This window comes from Gymnoscopelus microlampas (assembly GCF_963454915.1).
Source record: "Gymnoscopelus microlampas genome assembly, chromosome: 16".
NCBI lineage: Eukaryota > Metazoa > Chordata > Actinopteri > Myctophiformes > Myctophidae > Gymnoscopelus > Gymnoscopelus microlampas.
In genome coordinates, this window is record NC_139953.1 from 1571677 (window position 1) to 1586396 (window position 14720).

Sequence of the window (14720 nt, forward strand, 5' to 3'; positions counted from 1 at the left end):
TTACTGTATGGTGTGTGTGATATGAAATGTGAGCTTGTAGCGGTTACCACCATAAAAGGTGACATCACAAACCCCTACAATGGTCACTGTAATAAAATTACAGCAACCTACCTGGTTCAAAACATAATACACAGTTTAAACAATATATCTCATTTAAACCCAGTGTGTGCTTTTCAACATCTGGAGTGAACTTAGCTCCTGGCTGCTGGGTAGTGAGTATAGCATATTTCTTATCTAGCAAGTTACTAGCAGTGTACTTTAAGTGCTTTGTTACTAGTGCTGTATTCTTAGCTTGTGTTAGTCTGTAGTTTCTATTTGTATTTGTGCTATAAGCTGTAGGCCATTGATACTCTGTGTGTGTCTCACAGAGCACTTGAGGCAGTTTGAGGTAGAACAGGCCACTTGATAGCCCTGTGCTAAGTGGCTGTGAGGGGCAGCACTCCCCGGCAGACAATTAGCAATCAAGCTAAGTGGTTTTAAACCTGCGCTGAAAGCGGCAGCTTTCAAAGCGGCCAGTCGTACGAAGGCTAGGCGAACAAAGGCAGCAGCAGGCGACTTTGTCGCAGCAGCAGGCGACTTTGTCAAAGCGCGACTTAGTCAATGTACGACCTGGGCCATTGAGTGGTTCTTCTCTTCAGGAGCAGCATCAGTGTTTCGTGACATATAGAGGAGTGTGATAGATATAGTAGTGTGTATATGTTTAGTGATCTACAATGTGTTTTCTTCCTATTCCTGTCCTCTCCTCTTCCTGGCGGTCGCTAAAACACTGGGTTACACCCAGATGTCGCGAGACCGCTAATCTAATATATCGTACTATTTCAACTCATGTCGAGCAAGTGGTAACAGGGGGGCTCTGGAATTGCCACTCGGCTGTGGTGGAAGGCAAAGCTGCTTTCATCACAGGCTACGCATCCGTGCTCTCCCTTAACTTCCTCGCCCTGACTGAGACTTGGATCCCACCAGAAAACACTGCTACACCCGCGGCTCTGTCAGATGTGTTCTCTTTCTCTCACACTCCCAGAGCCGTGCGGATAGGTGGTGGTGCTGGTCTGCTAATTTCCAGAAAATGGAAATACTCTCCTGTCTCACTGTCACAATTCTCTCCTAACTCTTTTGAATATCACATGGTCACGGTTTCTCATCCAGTCAAGCTCACCATTGCAGTTGTTTATCGCCCACCGGGCCCTGCTGGTGGCTTCCTGGAGGAACTGGACCATCTAGTCTCTCACTTCCCGGTCGACGGCTCTGGAATCATCCTTCTGGGTGACTTCAACCTCCCGACCGAGAAGCAGCTAGACCCACTACTGTCGTTTCTCGCCGCCTTCGACCTAGTCCTTTCCCCATCTCCCCCTACCCACGAGAAGGGCAACCAACTGGACCTGATCTTCACCAGAGGCTGCTCTACTGCTAACCTGTCCGTCACTCCTCTTTCCAGTGAAAAGGGTAAGAAACTCTCTGATCACTACTTCATGTCTTACTCTCTCTCTCTCTCTCTCTCCTCTCCCCCCTCACAGCCCCTCCCTACCCACATGATTTCCTCACGTCGCAACCTTCGCTCACTATCCTCCTCTGATCTTTCCTCCTCTGTCCTCTCTGCTCTCCCTACCCCCGAATCCTTTGCTCTTCTATCCCCTGATACTGCCACTGATCTTCTTTTCTCTACTCTATCCTCTTCCCTGGACCATCTCTGTCCCCTCACCACCAGGCCTGCACGCCAAACTCCACCTGCACCCTGGTTGTCGGACTCAGTGCGTACTGAGAGACGGAGCCTAAGAGCAGCTGAGCGTAAATGGAGAAATGGCAACCTCCCGGAGGACCTTCTTACCTTCCAATCTCTCCTTTTTACCTTTTCCTCCTCTCTATCAGCTGCTAAAGCTGCTTTCTTCTGCACTAAAATTCAGGCTTCTGCTTCCAACCCTAAAAAACTCTTTGAAACTTTCTCCTCTCTCCTGCAACCACCTCCCCCTCCTCCCTCCTCGTCCCTCGTCCCTGACGATTTCGCCAACTTCTTTGACAAGAAGGTGAACGATATCCGATCCTCATTCCCTCCTTCCCCGGCTGGTGCCCTGCGCACTACCCACACCCGTCCGTCTTCCACCCTCCCCTCTCTAGCTTCATCTACTCCTCCCCCCCCCCCCCCCCTCCACCTCTCTATCCCACTTTTCTCCCCTTTCCCCTAACGAGGTCCTTCTCCTTGTTACCTCTAGCCGCCCCACCTCATGCTCTCTGGACCCTGTCCCATCCCCTCTGCTGCAGTCCACTGCACCTGAACTTCTTCCCTTCTTAACCCACCTTATTAACACCTCTCTGACATCTGGTTACTTTCCCTCTACTTTCAAGACTGCCAGAGTCACCCCCCTCCTCAAGAAACCGACACTTGACCCCTCTGAAGTCAAGAACTACAGACCGGTTTCCCTTCTATCCTTCCTATCTAAAACTCTCGAACGTGCTGTGTTCAAACAACTGTCCTCGTATCTCCACCAGAACAACCTCCTGGACTCCAACCAGTCTGGGTTCAAAGTGGGTCACTCGACAGAGACTGCCCTCCTGGCAGTGGCGGAGTCACTCCATGCCGCTAGAGCGAACTCTCTCTCCTCTGTCCTGATACTCCTGGACCTGTCTGCAGCGTTCGACACAGTGAACCATCAGATCCTCCTCTCCACCCTCGAGGGGATGGGTGTCTCAGGCTCTGCACTCTCCCTGTTTGCATCCTACCTGACGGGTCGCTCCTACCAGGTGATGCTGGGAGGGTCTGTGTCAGAACCACACAGGCTCACTACTGGGGTTCCCCAAGGCTCGGTTCTGGGTCCACTTCTCTTCTCTCTCTACACTACATCTCTTGGTGCTGTCATCCGCTCCCATGGCTTTTCCTACCACTGCTATGCCGATGACACCCAGCTGATCCTCTCATTCCCCCCCTCTGACACACAAGTGGAGGCACGCATTGCTGCTTGTCTGGCTGACATCTCGGAGTGGATGTCGACGAACCACCTGAAGCTCAACCTGGACAAGACCGAGCTGATGTTCATCCCAGGGAAGGGCTGTCCTCACCGAGACATGGCCATCACCATTGAGAACGCTGTGGTGACGTCAACTCGGACTGCGAAGAATCTGGGTGTGACCCTGGACGATCAACTGTCGTTCTCGGCTAACATCGCATCAGTGACACGGTCCTGCAGATTCCTCCTCTACAACATCAGGAGAATTCGCCCCTTCCTCACGGAGAAGGCAGCCCAGGTGCTCATCCAGGCTCTTGTCATCTCCCGCCTGGACTACTGCAACTCCCTCCTGGCTGGTGCTCCGGCATCTGCCATCAGACCTCTGGAGCTTGTTCAGAAAGCTGCGGCTCGTCTGGTGTTCAACCGCCCCAAGTTCTCTCACACAACTATCCTTCTCCGTTCTCTGCACTGGCTCCCCGTAGCGGCTCGCATTCAGTTTAAAACCCTGGTGCTAGCCTATAGGGCAGTGAAAGGAACAGCTCCTTCTTACCTCCGGGTTTCGGTCAATGCCCACACCCCTGCCCGACCACTCCGGTCTGCCACCTCGGGGCGACTGACTCCCTCGCCACTCAACGGTCCTTCTGGTCGATCGACACGGTCACGACTTTTTTCTGTTCTGGCCCCACAGTGGTAGAATGAACTTCCCACTGATGTCAGGACAGCAGAGTCACTGCCCATCTTTCGCCGCAGCCTGAAAACCCACCTCTTCAGGAAACACTACCCTTCCTCTTTGCCTGGCCTACTTGTTGTTAACTAGTTGTACGAATGCTTGTTTTATTGTTGAATTGTTTATTGGATCTTGTTTAGTCAATACAATTATTTGTTTTAGCTCCTGCTCATTTGATTTAGCTATTTTGTCTCATCTGTTTAAGGAAATAGGTAGCTGATATATTGCACTTTTACCTTAGCGCTAGGTATGCTCTTGGTTGCTTGTTATTGCAGAAAATGCACTTATAACCTCTGGTGATTAGTAGCTTTCGTTCCCTACCTTTGTTGATTGCACTTATTGTAAGTCGCTTTGGATAAAAGCGTCTGCTAAATGACTGTAATGTAATGTAACCCAAAACACCATAAAACACAAAGTCTTAGTTCAGGGTTTGTATTCACTTCAAATTCAGATCAAGTTCACATTTGACCCACAGTTCAGTTTCACACAGTACAAATCCACTTCGGGGTTTTAAAATACCCACAACACAAACGGGTGCCATGCACCACCGTTATACCAAAATTCCACTTCGGGATTTCGCTAAGATCCAACAAAACAAAACAAAACAAGGAAACATCCAGTAGACGCGTGTGTGTGTGTTTGTTTGTGTGTAGCTAAAGGGCTGTTAGCGTCCTGTAGTCCTGTAGCTAAGCCACAGCAAGGCTCGGATGCTCTTTGCATGACTTTTAGACAGAGGTTCTTCACAAGACAAGGCAGATGACCACCTCACTTCAATGAAAACCTAACAACATAACTGCTGTATTATATTAGATGTATTAGATATTATATTAATATTATAGCTATTTTATATGATTTATATTATTCAAATTATTTATTTGTATTATTTTTATTTGAAATGAAAGTCATAATAGCCAATTGGAATGGAATCTGCTAAAACTGAATGATATACTGATACAGAACCATATATAAGCTAATATTGTCTATTAGGTTCCTGCGTTGTGAGCTTGCAGATCTGCTCTTTCCACTACTTTAGAGCGACACTCAAGTATGACGAAGTAGGGCATTAATTTGTTAAATTAATTCATATAAAAAGTTGAAATATGGAGGACAAGGTTTCTGCCCGACAGCGACTGTAATATGATTTTTTTTTTTTGCATTCATCCATCAGAATATTATTTAGGTTTATTTGTATTTATTTGCTTGTTTTGTTAAAATGTTATCATCAACTTCAATACAAATCGAAGTTTTTCAAATTGATTTGGAAACTTACAATTTTCTAACAATATATCGGTCAAAACATGGGTATTCGGTGGTTTCAAGACTTTGAATTTGTATCAAAAATCGGGCTCTAAAAATGAAGCAGTGATTGTTGTTGTATTGTTCACAGTAGTTATGGGGTAATAAGTACAATCACACACATTTTGAGAATATTTCTGTAATGATGCAGCACACATAGAACACCTGTAACGGTGAAACCTTTATTAAGTCAAACAAATAAACCATAAACATTTTCTCCAGGTATAAAAGGAGATCTTTGACTTTACAAAAAATACCTCCATGAAGACATAACACTCTGCAGAAGATATATCATCAGTCTCTCTGACATCTAGTAAATATGTACTATGATAATTTAACAATCCAAACAACTCACATGTCAACACACAGTGAACATACATACTGTATTAACACATTGACTGCCTAGATCGAGATAACTCGATATTAAGAATCCAGCGCTTGACTGCCTAGATCGAGTTAACTCGATATTAGGTCTTTTCATTGGTATAAGGTAGATTGCAATCTTCCACAACCTGTGTATTAATATTAAGCTTCTACGACAAAAGAAAAGTCTCATGATCGCAAAAGTCACATGATCTGAGCAAAACACTACAAATCGGGTGCAGAAGAACACTGTCTGTGGCATTCTAAACAAACAGTGAGCAGAGACGGACAGACAGAGAAAAAGAGCGAGCGAGAGACAGCGACTGAGAGACGGAGAAAGAGCAAGCGATCGTTAGTTAGTTAGGTAAAGTTAGGAGAGGTGCAAGATATATATATATATATAGGTGAGAGTAAGACGTTTATATAGTATAGTATAGTAGTATAGTAGTGCATAGATATATAGGTGAGAGAGTTAGGTGTACATATTTATAGGTGGGAGTTGGGAGTATATTTTTTTCGGCGAGATGAGACGAAGAAAAGGCAAGGGCAAATGCCCTCGGAGGGACCCGACCCAAAGAACTATTCTGGAAACTATGAGCTTCACTGCTCCCTTGGGACCACCACCACCACCACCACCACCACCGGGACCACCATCCCGACCTGTGGAGGGACCACCACGACCTGAGAAGCCGTCGGCGGTGGCGTCTTTCACCGCTCCCCCGCGACCACCTTCGCCACTAGCTGGGGGCTCCAAGGAGGTGAAGGCGGCGTGTCTCACTACCCCCGGGGGATCTGTTGACGTGAAGCCATCTCTATCGGTGAAAGATACCTATGTCTTCACGTCAGCAGAACCTCCGCCGCGACCACCACCACCACCACCACCACCACCACCGGGACCACCATCCCGACCTGTGGAGGGACCACCACGACCTGAGAAGCCGTCGGCGGTGGCGTCTTTCACCGCTCCCCCGCGACCACCTAAGCCACTAGCTGGGGGCTCCAAGGAGGTGAAGGCGGCGTGTCTCACTACCCCCGGGGGATCTGTTGACGTGAAGCCATCTCTATCGGTGAAAGATACCTATGTCTTCACGTCAGCAGAACCTCCGCCGCGACCACCTCCGCCATTGGAGGGATCCGAGAAGACGAAGACTGCTCCCCAGGGATCTGAGGAGACATCGGTGTCTTCGACCGTTCCCCGGCGCAAGCCGCGACGGAGGCCTACGAAGCGACCGCCACCACCTCCCCCACCACCTGCGGAGGTATCTGAGCCTGAGGACACGAACCCACCGGTACCAGACTGTCCAGACATCGATCCCGATCCCGGGCACCGGTTGCGTAGTAGCAGCAGGCCGAGCATCGCGTCGTATCGCCCAGACACTACTGACGGTGAAGAGAGCTCAGATTCCGACTGTTCTGGCTCATGGGAGCCAAGCCCAAGGAAAAAAATGTCTGGATCCGTTTACCAGTGGTAAGAATATATATATATATTTTTTTTTTATCATATTTTTTGGTTGCAAAATAGCAGATCTACAAGCTCACAACTGGATACTTTCTAGGATATTGCACTCTGGGTCAGCCAGTTATAAAATATCTATTTATTTTATTCTGTATCTATTTATATGCATGTGATTTATTTGATTATGTTGACGATGTAGCCTATGCATTTGTTGACTTGTAGATCTGGTTTTTTTTTGGGGTGGGGGGTGGGGGGGGGGGGTAGAGGGAAGAGGTCATGTCATGACGACATGTTTTGATGCTGTTGTGGGTCGACATGAGGCCTTGTAAACAAAGATTTGTGTAGATCAGTTTTTTTTGGGGGGGAGGCATACTTCAAAGGGAAGAGGTCATGTCAAGACAACAAATGCTTTGATGCTGTTGTGGGTCGACATGAGGCCTTGTAAACAAAGATTTGTGTAGATCTGTTTTTTTTTGGGGGGAGGCATACTTCAAAGGGAAGAGGTCATGTCAAGACAACAAATGCTTTGATGCTGTTGTGGGTCGACATGAGGCCTTGTAAACAAAGATTTGTGTAGATCTGTTTTTTTGGGGGGGTAGGCATACTTCAAAGGGAAGAGGTCATGTCACGACAACAAATGTTTTGATGCTGTTGTGGGTCAACATGAGGACATGTCAACAATGACTATCAAATCCCTTTGATGGCTTTACTTTTTGGGGTGGTGGCCAGGTGCACCGAGGCCCCCACCATCATAATAAAATTCATCAAAGGTCCCCTTATGTCCACAACATCAACAGTGTTTGATCTTGTTTACTTTCAGACGACGAATATGAGTCTGATGATGCACTGGCGTCGTCATCTCATCATACACAGTCTGCTAGGAACGGTAAGTCTGTTTCAAACATTTTCATTAGACAGTTGGTTTTTATAGATGCCATTTTCTTCATCACGTGTCCATTTGGTTCTTTTTTCTACACATCGTACTGTAATGGTAGCCTTGGCTAACCAGGCTACTGTATTTGGTCATTTAGGGCTAAACTCTGTTTGTGTTTGACACAGTGTCATACATATAATCTGGTCATACAATATAGACAAACACATACAGAGCCAGCCCTGGCTAACACCCCACTCTGCAATGATACATGTCATTCATTCTAAGTTCCACAAAGTAATGCACCACCCATGCTGTCAGTGAATATAAATGTATATCTTATTTACCAAACTATTTTATGTTTTACTGTGATTTCAGACATGATGGATGTGGAGGAAACCGGGCCATCGCGTTCAACCGCAGTACCACGTGTCCGCCGTGAAAGAGGTGAGACAGTTTTCACAGCTGTACCACACAGCATGATTTTGACAGTACATTTTGATTCAGTTTTAGTCATAGTCTGTTGAATAAAATTCCATTTAGTTTTAGTCATATTTTCATATAAATCAACACTGCCACACAAACAAAAAAGATGTATTACTGCTAGTTGTAGGAAAGGTAAGACGTGTCTGTTTCGAACATTTTCAGTAGACAGTAGACTGTTGGTTTGTAGATGGCTTTTTCTTCATAATGGTCCATTTGGTTACATTTGTACACATCGTACTGTAATGGTCATTTAGGGCTAAACTCTGTTTTTGTTGACACATAGTGTCATACAGTACATATAATCTGGACATACAATATAGACAAACACATACAGAGCCAGCCCATGTCATTCATGACATGATACATGTCATTCATTCTAAAGTTTCCATGCTGGCAGTGAATATAATTGTATATCTTATTTACCAAACTATTTTATGTTTTACTATGATTTCAGACATGATGGATGTGGAGGAAACGGGGCCATCGCCTTCAACCGCAGTACCACGTGTCGGGCGTAAAAGAGGTGAGACAGTTTTCACAGCTGTACCACACAACATGATTTTGACAGTACATTTTGATTCAGTTTTAGTCATAGTCTGTTGAATAAAATTCCACATAGTGTCATAATCTGGACATACAATATAGACAAACACATACAGAGCCAGCCCTCGCTAAAACCCCACTCTGCAATGATAAATGTCACAAAATCATGTACCACAACAACATGATTTTGACAGTACATTTTGATTCAGTTTTAGTCATAGTCTGTTGAATAAAATTCCATTTAGTTTTAGTCATATTTTCATATAAATCAACACTGCCACACAAACAAAAAAGATGTATTTTATGGTAATTGTGTATTTCTGTAATTCACAGGACATGGTGGGAGGCCGTCAGCTGTAGAGCCTGTGTGGAAGGACACAGATTGGGAACCTAGGGAGGACATCCCTTTCACCGCTAGTCCGGGTCCTAGAAATGCTGCGGCGGAGCTACATTCCACCATGCCTGTAGACTTTCTTTCGCTTTTCCTGACTGATGAGCTGCTAGGGATGATAGTAGAGCAAACCAACCACTATGCTGACGTGTTCATCCAGGCCAGGAGTGAAGAAGAAGTGGCGCAGCATCCACAAAGCAGGGTGAAGGACTGGAAAGCGGTTTCAGTGGGGGAGCTGAAAAACTTTTTGGCCCTGTTGTTCCTCACTGGCCTTGTTCGAAAGCCTGTACTAGAGCACTATTGGTCGACCGATGACCCTGTACTCACTCCGTTCTTCGGCAAAAAGATGCCACGCAACAGGTTCCAGATCATATGGAGGTTTTTACATTTCACAAACAATGAGGCTGACGCTGCCGCTCACGCCGCCGCCGTTGCCGCCGCCGAAGCTGCTGGTGAGGTTGCTGTTCTCGACAGGCTTTGTAAAGTCAACCCGGTCTTGCTCTACCTAACAGACAAATTCGGAGATGTTTGTTCCAGGTCGTAACATCAGCATCGATGAGGGGATGCTTCTGTGGAGGGGACGCCTAACCTTCAGAGTGTACAACCCAATGAAGCCCACCAAGTATGGAATAAAGTCCTACATTCTGTGCGATTCTGGAACGGGGTACTGCTACAGCATGAAGCCATATTCTGGACAGTACTCTTCCCTACCAGACACAGTCATCTTTCTGTTGCAGGGTCTTACAGGGTACGGGTTTTCGTTGTTTATGGACAACTATTATAACTCTGTGAAGCTGTATGAACTCCTCCTTGAGAAGAACACCCATGCCTGTGGTACCATGAGGCTAAAAAGAGGAGAACCACAAGCCATGAGGGATGTGACGAAGTCCAGCCTGAGAGTGGGAGAGAGGAAAATGCTTCACAATGGCAAAGTGATGTTATTGGCCTGGCGAGACAAACGCATCGTTCGACTGATCACAACCCAGCACAAGGATGAGATGGGCACCCAGATGGTGAGGCAGAAAAAACGCAGCGACAAAGTGCCACAGGAGAAGCCAGTTTGTGTCCTTGAATACAACAAGAGTATGAATGCAGTTGACCGACTAGACCAAAACCTAAGCTACTATCCCTTCATCAGGAAGACAGCCAAGTGGAGCAGCAAGTTTGTGGTCTATTTATTCCAAATCGCAATGTACAACGCATTCGTACTCCACAAGACAAGGAATCCAGGTGGCGACTGTAAATGCATGTATGACTTCATCCTCAGTGTTGTCAAGTCTTGGACCGCTGTGAGATATGCCCCTGTGGAAGCAGATTATACCCCCCCACAAGATGTCCCAGCAGACCCGCCTGTCGCCCCCCCGGCCGCCTGTCAGCAGCAACCTCACCAGCAGCCTCATCCTGCCCGCCCCTGCCGTCCCCCGCCCTCTCCACCCCCCCCTGCCCCCCCCCTGCGTCCTTATGCACCAAGAAGTCGCGAACTTTGTGACCGATTGAGTGGCGATATGAGAGTCCATGAGCTTGTCAATTGTCCCCCCACCGCCAAAAACAAGCACCCAACGAAATGGTGCAGAGTTTGTATCAGGAGGGGAGAGCGGAGTGAGACAAGGTTTCAGTGCAAAGGCTGTTTGGTACCCCTCCATGTTATTGGATGCTACCTTGATTACCATACTAAGGAGAAGTATTATTGAATCATTTTGATTGTATTTGTTTGTTTTAGCCATCTCTGCCTTATATCGATTATGCTAAAATGCACTTTTGTTTTATTTTCATTTTGTATTTATTTTGACTTTGATTTATGATTTATTATGCTCTGAGCCAGCCAACAGTTGGCAGTGAATGTGCTGCTAATGTTTCTCACTGCCCCGAGGGATCTGAGTACGTGATGCCATCTTTGTCGGTGAAAGACATCTATGCCATCACGTCCTCAGAACTTATATCGATTATGCTAAAATGCACTTTTGTTTTATTTTCATTTTGTATTTATTTTGACTTTGATTTATGATTTATTATGCTCTGAGCCAGCCAACAGTTGGCAGTGAATGTGCTGCTAATGTTTCTCACTGCCCCGAGGGATCTGAGTACGTGATGCCATCTTTGTCGGTGAAAGACATCTATGCCATCACGTCCTCAGAACCCTCACGGGGACCACCTCCGCCCTGAGCGATCTGAGGAGACATTGATGTGCTGGCCAGCAAAACACACAATGATGATATATTGTATTTTTTGTATGTTGTACTCCATTTTGTATATAACTTTGAAAGGTACTTGTACTTGAGTCATTTTGTACTCTATTTTGTATATAACTAAGGTACTTGTACTTGAAAACTTGAAAAAGTTGTACTTGAAAATGTGAAAGCTATATAAAGTGTTCAAATGTGTCTGCCTGAGTCGTTTCAAACTTTTTCTGTAGACTGTTGGTTTTATATCATAGATATACAATTGCAAACTAGCAGGTCTTGTGTGCACAAATGGAACCAGTGAAATCAGTATCCTAATCTGAAGAAAACCTGGACATAGAATATAGACAAACACATACATAGCTAGCCCTATTTGACCATTACTGTCAACCCTACGGGTCCATTTAGTTCCATTTGCACACAATCAAGAATTATGGGGGACTGATATTCAGTAATTGGGTGTTGTGATCAAAATAAGGCTGTATATAAGACTGTTTCACTATCTAAAAAGTCAAACATTTTCTGATTTTGCTTGGTTTTATGTCATAGATGCTATCTGGATCTCAGTGCTTGTCTGCATGGCATTCACAGAAAATAATTCCTCCTCACTTACCTTGCATACAGTCTATATGTCTATATGATTTCTATCAGGGGGCATCAATATGTCTGTATTGGATGGATGGATGTGTCCTATATAAAAGTATATTCAAAAGCCCTTTCTCAGTGTTGTTAGTTTGAAAACAACAACTGTGCAGATGTCTGATGTCAGTAATGTCACTATATCTCTGTAGGGATTTATTTTGACCACCAGAGGGGGACAGTGGACACACACACAGCCTCTCCCTGTGTGTGTGTGTGTGTGTGTGTGTGTGTGTGTGTGTGTGTGTGTGTGTGTGTGTGTGTGTGTGTGTGTGTGTGTGTGTGTGTGTGTGTGTGTGAAATTATAATGGTGTGTAAAAACAAACTCAAACAATTGGCACAGATAATGCCAAGTCTTGACACACACACACACACACACACACACACACACACACACACACACACACACACACACACACACACACACACACACACACACACGAAATGGTGTGTGTCATTTTGCACTTTTGATCTTATAACTTTGAAAAGAAAAACGAGCTTGAGATTTGTTTATCAACAAGACACATGTTGATAAACGTTGATGTGAAAAAGCTATATAAAAGTATACTCAAAAGCACTTTCTCAGTGTTGTTAGTTTGAAAACAACAACTGTGCAGATGTCTGATGTCAGTAATGTGTCACTGAAGGTGAAAATATAAGGGTCTAATCACTGTTCTGCCTGAGAGAGATTGTTTCACAAAAGCCTCATTATCTCAGCTTCTATCTCCAGATAGCTGATTTTGGTGAAACCAAGCTATATTCAACTGCCAATAGCTAAAGAACGGAACTCACTTTCCTTTTCTGGCAAAAGTAGAGATTCTGATCTTTGTTTTGAGGTATTCCATGTGTTCATAGTCCTAGCACAAAATGTTCTGTGGGCCTAGATAGACTGGCCAGAAAGCTCAAAAATGGCTGGCACAGGCAGCTATGGCTGGTGTTTTAACTCTGGCAGTCAATGTGTTAATGGACACTGATGCTCAAATTGTTGAATGGGTGTTACATCACAACTCAGAGTGTCTTGTTGTTATGGTTCATCTAACAACTTCTCCCCTGTATGAATCCTCATTATCTTCACATGTGCATTTTGACCAAAGCATTTGACACCAACTTCAACTAAATACTTTTATCACCTGTATGAGTCCTCGTGTGTCTTTTTAGATTACTACAATCACTGAAACTGTGTTCACAAACTGTACAAGCAAATAGCTTTTCGCCTGTATGAGTCCTCATGTGTGTTCTTAGACTCCCACTATGACTGTAAGTTTGTTCACAAACTTTACAAGCAAAGGGCTTTTCGCCTGTATGAGTCCTCATGTGTGTTCTTAGATTCATACTATGACTGAAAGTGTGTTCACAAACTTAACAAGCAAAGGGCTTTTCACCTGTATGAGTCCTCATGTGTCTTTTTAGATTACTACAATGACTGAAGCTGTGTTCACAAACTTTACAAGCAAAGGGCTTTTCACCTGTTTGAGTCCTCATGTGTGTTTTTAGATTAATACTTCGACTGAAACTTACTTCACAAACTGTACAAGCAAATGACTTTTCCCCTGTATGAACTCTCATGTGCCTTCTATGAGTAGCAATTTCAGCAAAACCTAAACCACAAACTGTACAAGCAAAGGGCTTTTCACCTGTATGAGTCCTCATGTGTTTTTTTAAATCACCGCTTAGACCAAAGGCTTTAACACAAACTGTACAAGCAAAGGGCTTTTCACCTGTATGAATCCTCATGTGTTTTTTTAGATCACTTCTATGACCAAAGCCTTTACCACAATCTGTACAAGCAAAGGGCTTTTCACCTGCATGCATCTTTGTGTGTCTCTTCAGACTTCCCTTTCGATTAAAGATTCTGCCACACTCTGTATAACCTTTCTTCAATGTATGACTCCTCATGGAGTGAGTTTGTTTTGATTTCAGGTCCTGGGACAGCTTGTGGCTCAAAAACAATGTGTGTTCCTCCACATTTTGTGTCTTGTGTGATTTCAGAGTGTTTATAGCTGACTGACCGTCCCTGGTCTTCTCCCAGTCATCACTGTCATCAGTGTCAGATTCAGAACAGTGTGAAGAGAGGAGCTGGTCATCACTAGTTGGTTGTGATGTTCCACAGTCCTCTACATCAGCTTGTGTTTTCATATGTTGAGTTGAGGTGCTGGCTACAGGCTCTGTCTCTTTGTTTTCACCACCATCATCACTTTTCACTGCTAGTAATGAGTGTGTTGACCCACAAGCCTCCTCTTGTCTATGAAGTAGTTCCTCCTGTTCCTCTTTAATCTGTGGAGGTTGTGGTTCCTCCTGGACCAGACTGGAGCTCCTCTCCTGCAGTTCAGGGTGAACCTCCTCTTTACACACAGGGAGGAGCAGGAAGTCTAGGAAAAAAGATACAATAATAGACCATTAAAGTTTTGAACTAAAAATTCTTCCTTTCCTCTGTTTTAAGAAAAGCTAGTGCACTGCACACACATCCACTTCGGTGCCCAGATGCAGGACAAATAACAATTCAACAAAGGAAAATAAAGTCGCTACACTGGTTAAAGCTCTGTTCATTTTGTTGATCAGTTAAATCTCCATCAAGAATTTCATGATGATCTGACTGATCAAAACGTTGAGGAAACACATCGATGTATTCGCATTTTAACCCATTAAGACCTGGAACGCATCTGTGTCACTTTAGATTTCTTAGGCTATTTTTTTTCCAAAAACTGTTAGGATTTAGATTTTTTTTAAAGAATCGCCTCAGGTCTTAATGGGTTAATGTTGAATGTCCGCTCATCTTTACACCCTTATTACCGGCACACGTTCACCCTTGGTGATAGATCCACAACAGAA

General features: G+C 44.8%; 1 protein-coding gene across 1 annotated transcript in view; it reads right to left on the reverse strand.

Moving 5' to 3' along the window:
• Positions 1–11211: 11211 nt before the first annotated feature.
• LOC311062582 (uncharacterized protein) overlaps positions 11212–14720 on the reverse strand; it is a gene marked incomplete at both ends in the record, with an annotated part of 94774 nt that continues 91265 nt past the window's right edge. The window contains 2 exons of the mRNA XM_084081721.1: positions 11212–11240; positions 13358–14260. Coding sequence (XP_083937847.1) covers positions 11212–11240; positions 13358–14260 — 932 coding nt within the window. The remainder of the gene's footprint in view (positions 11241–13357; positions 14261–14720) is intronic.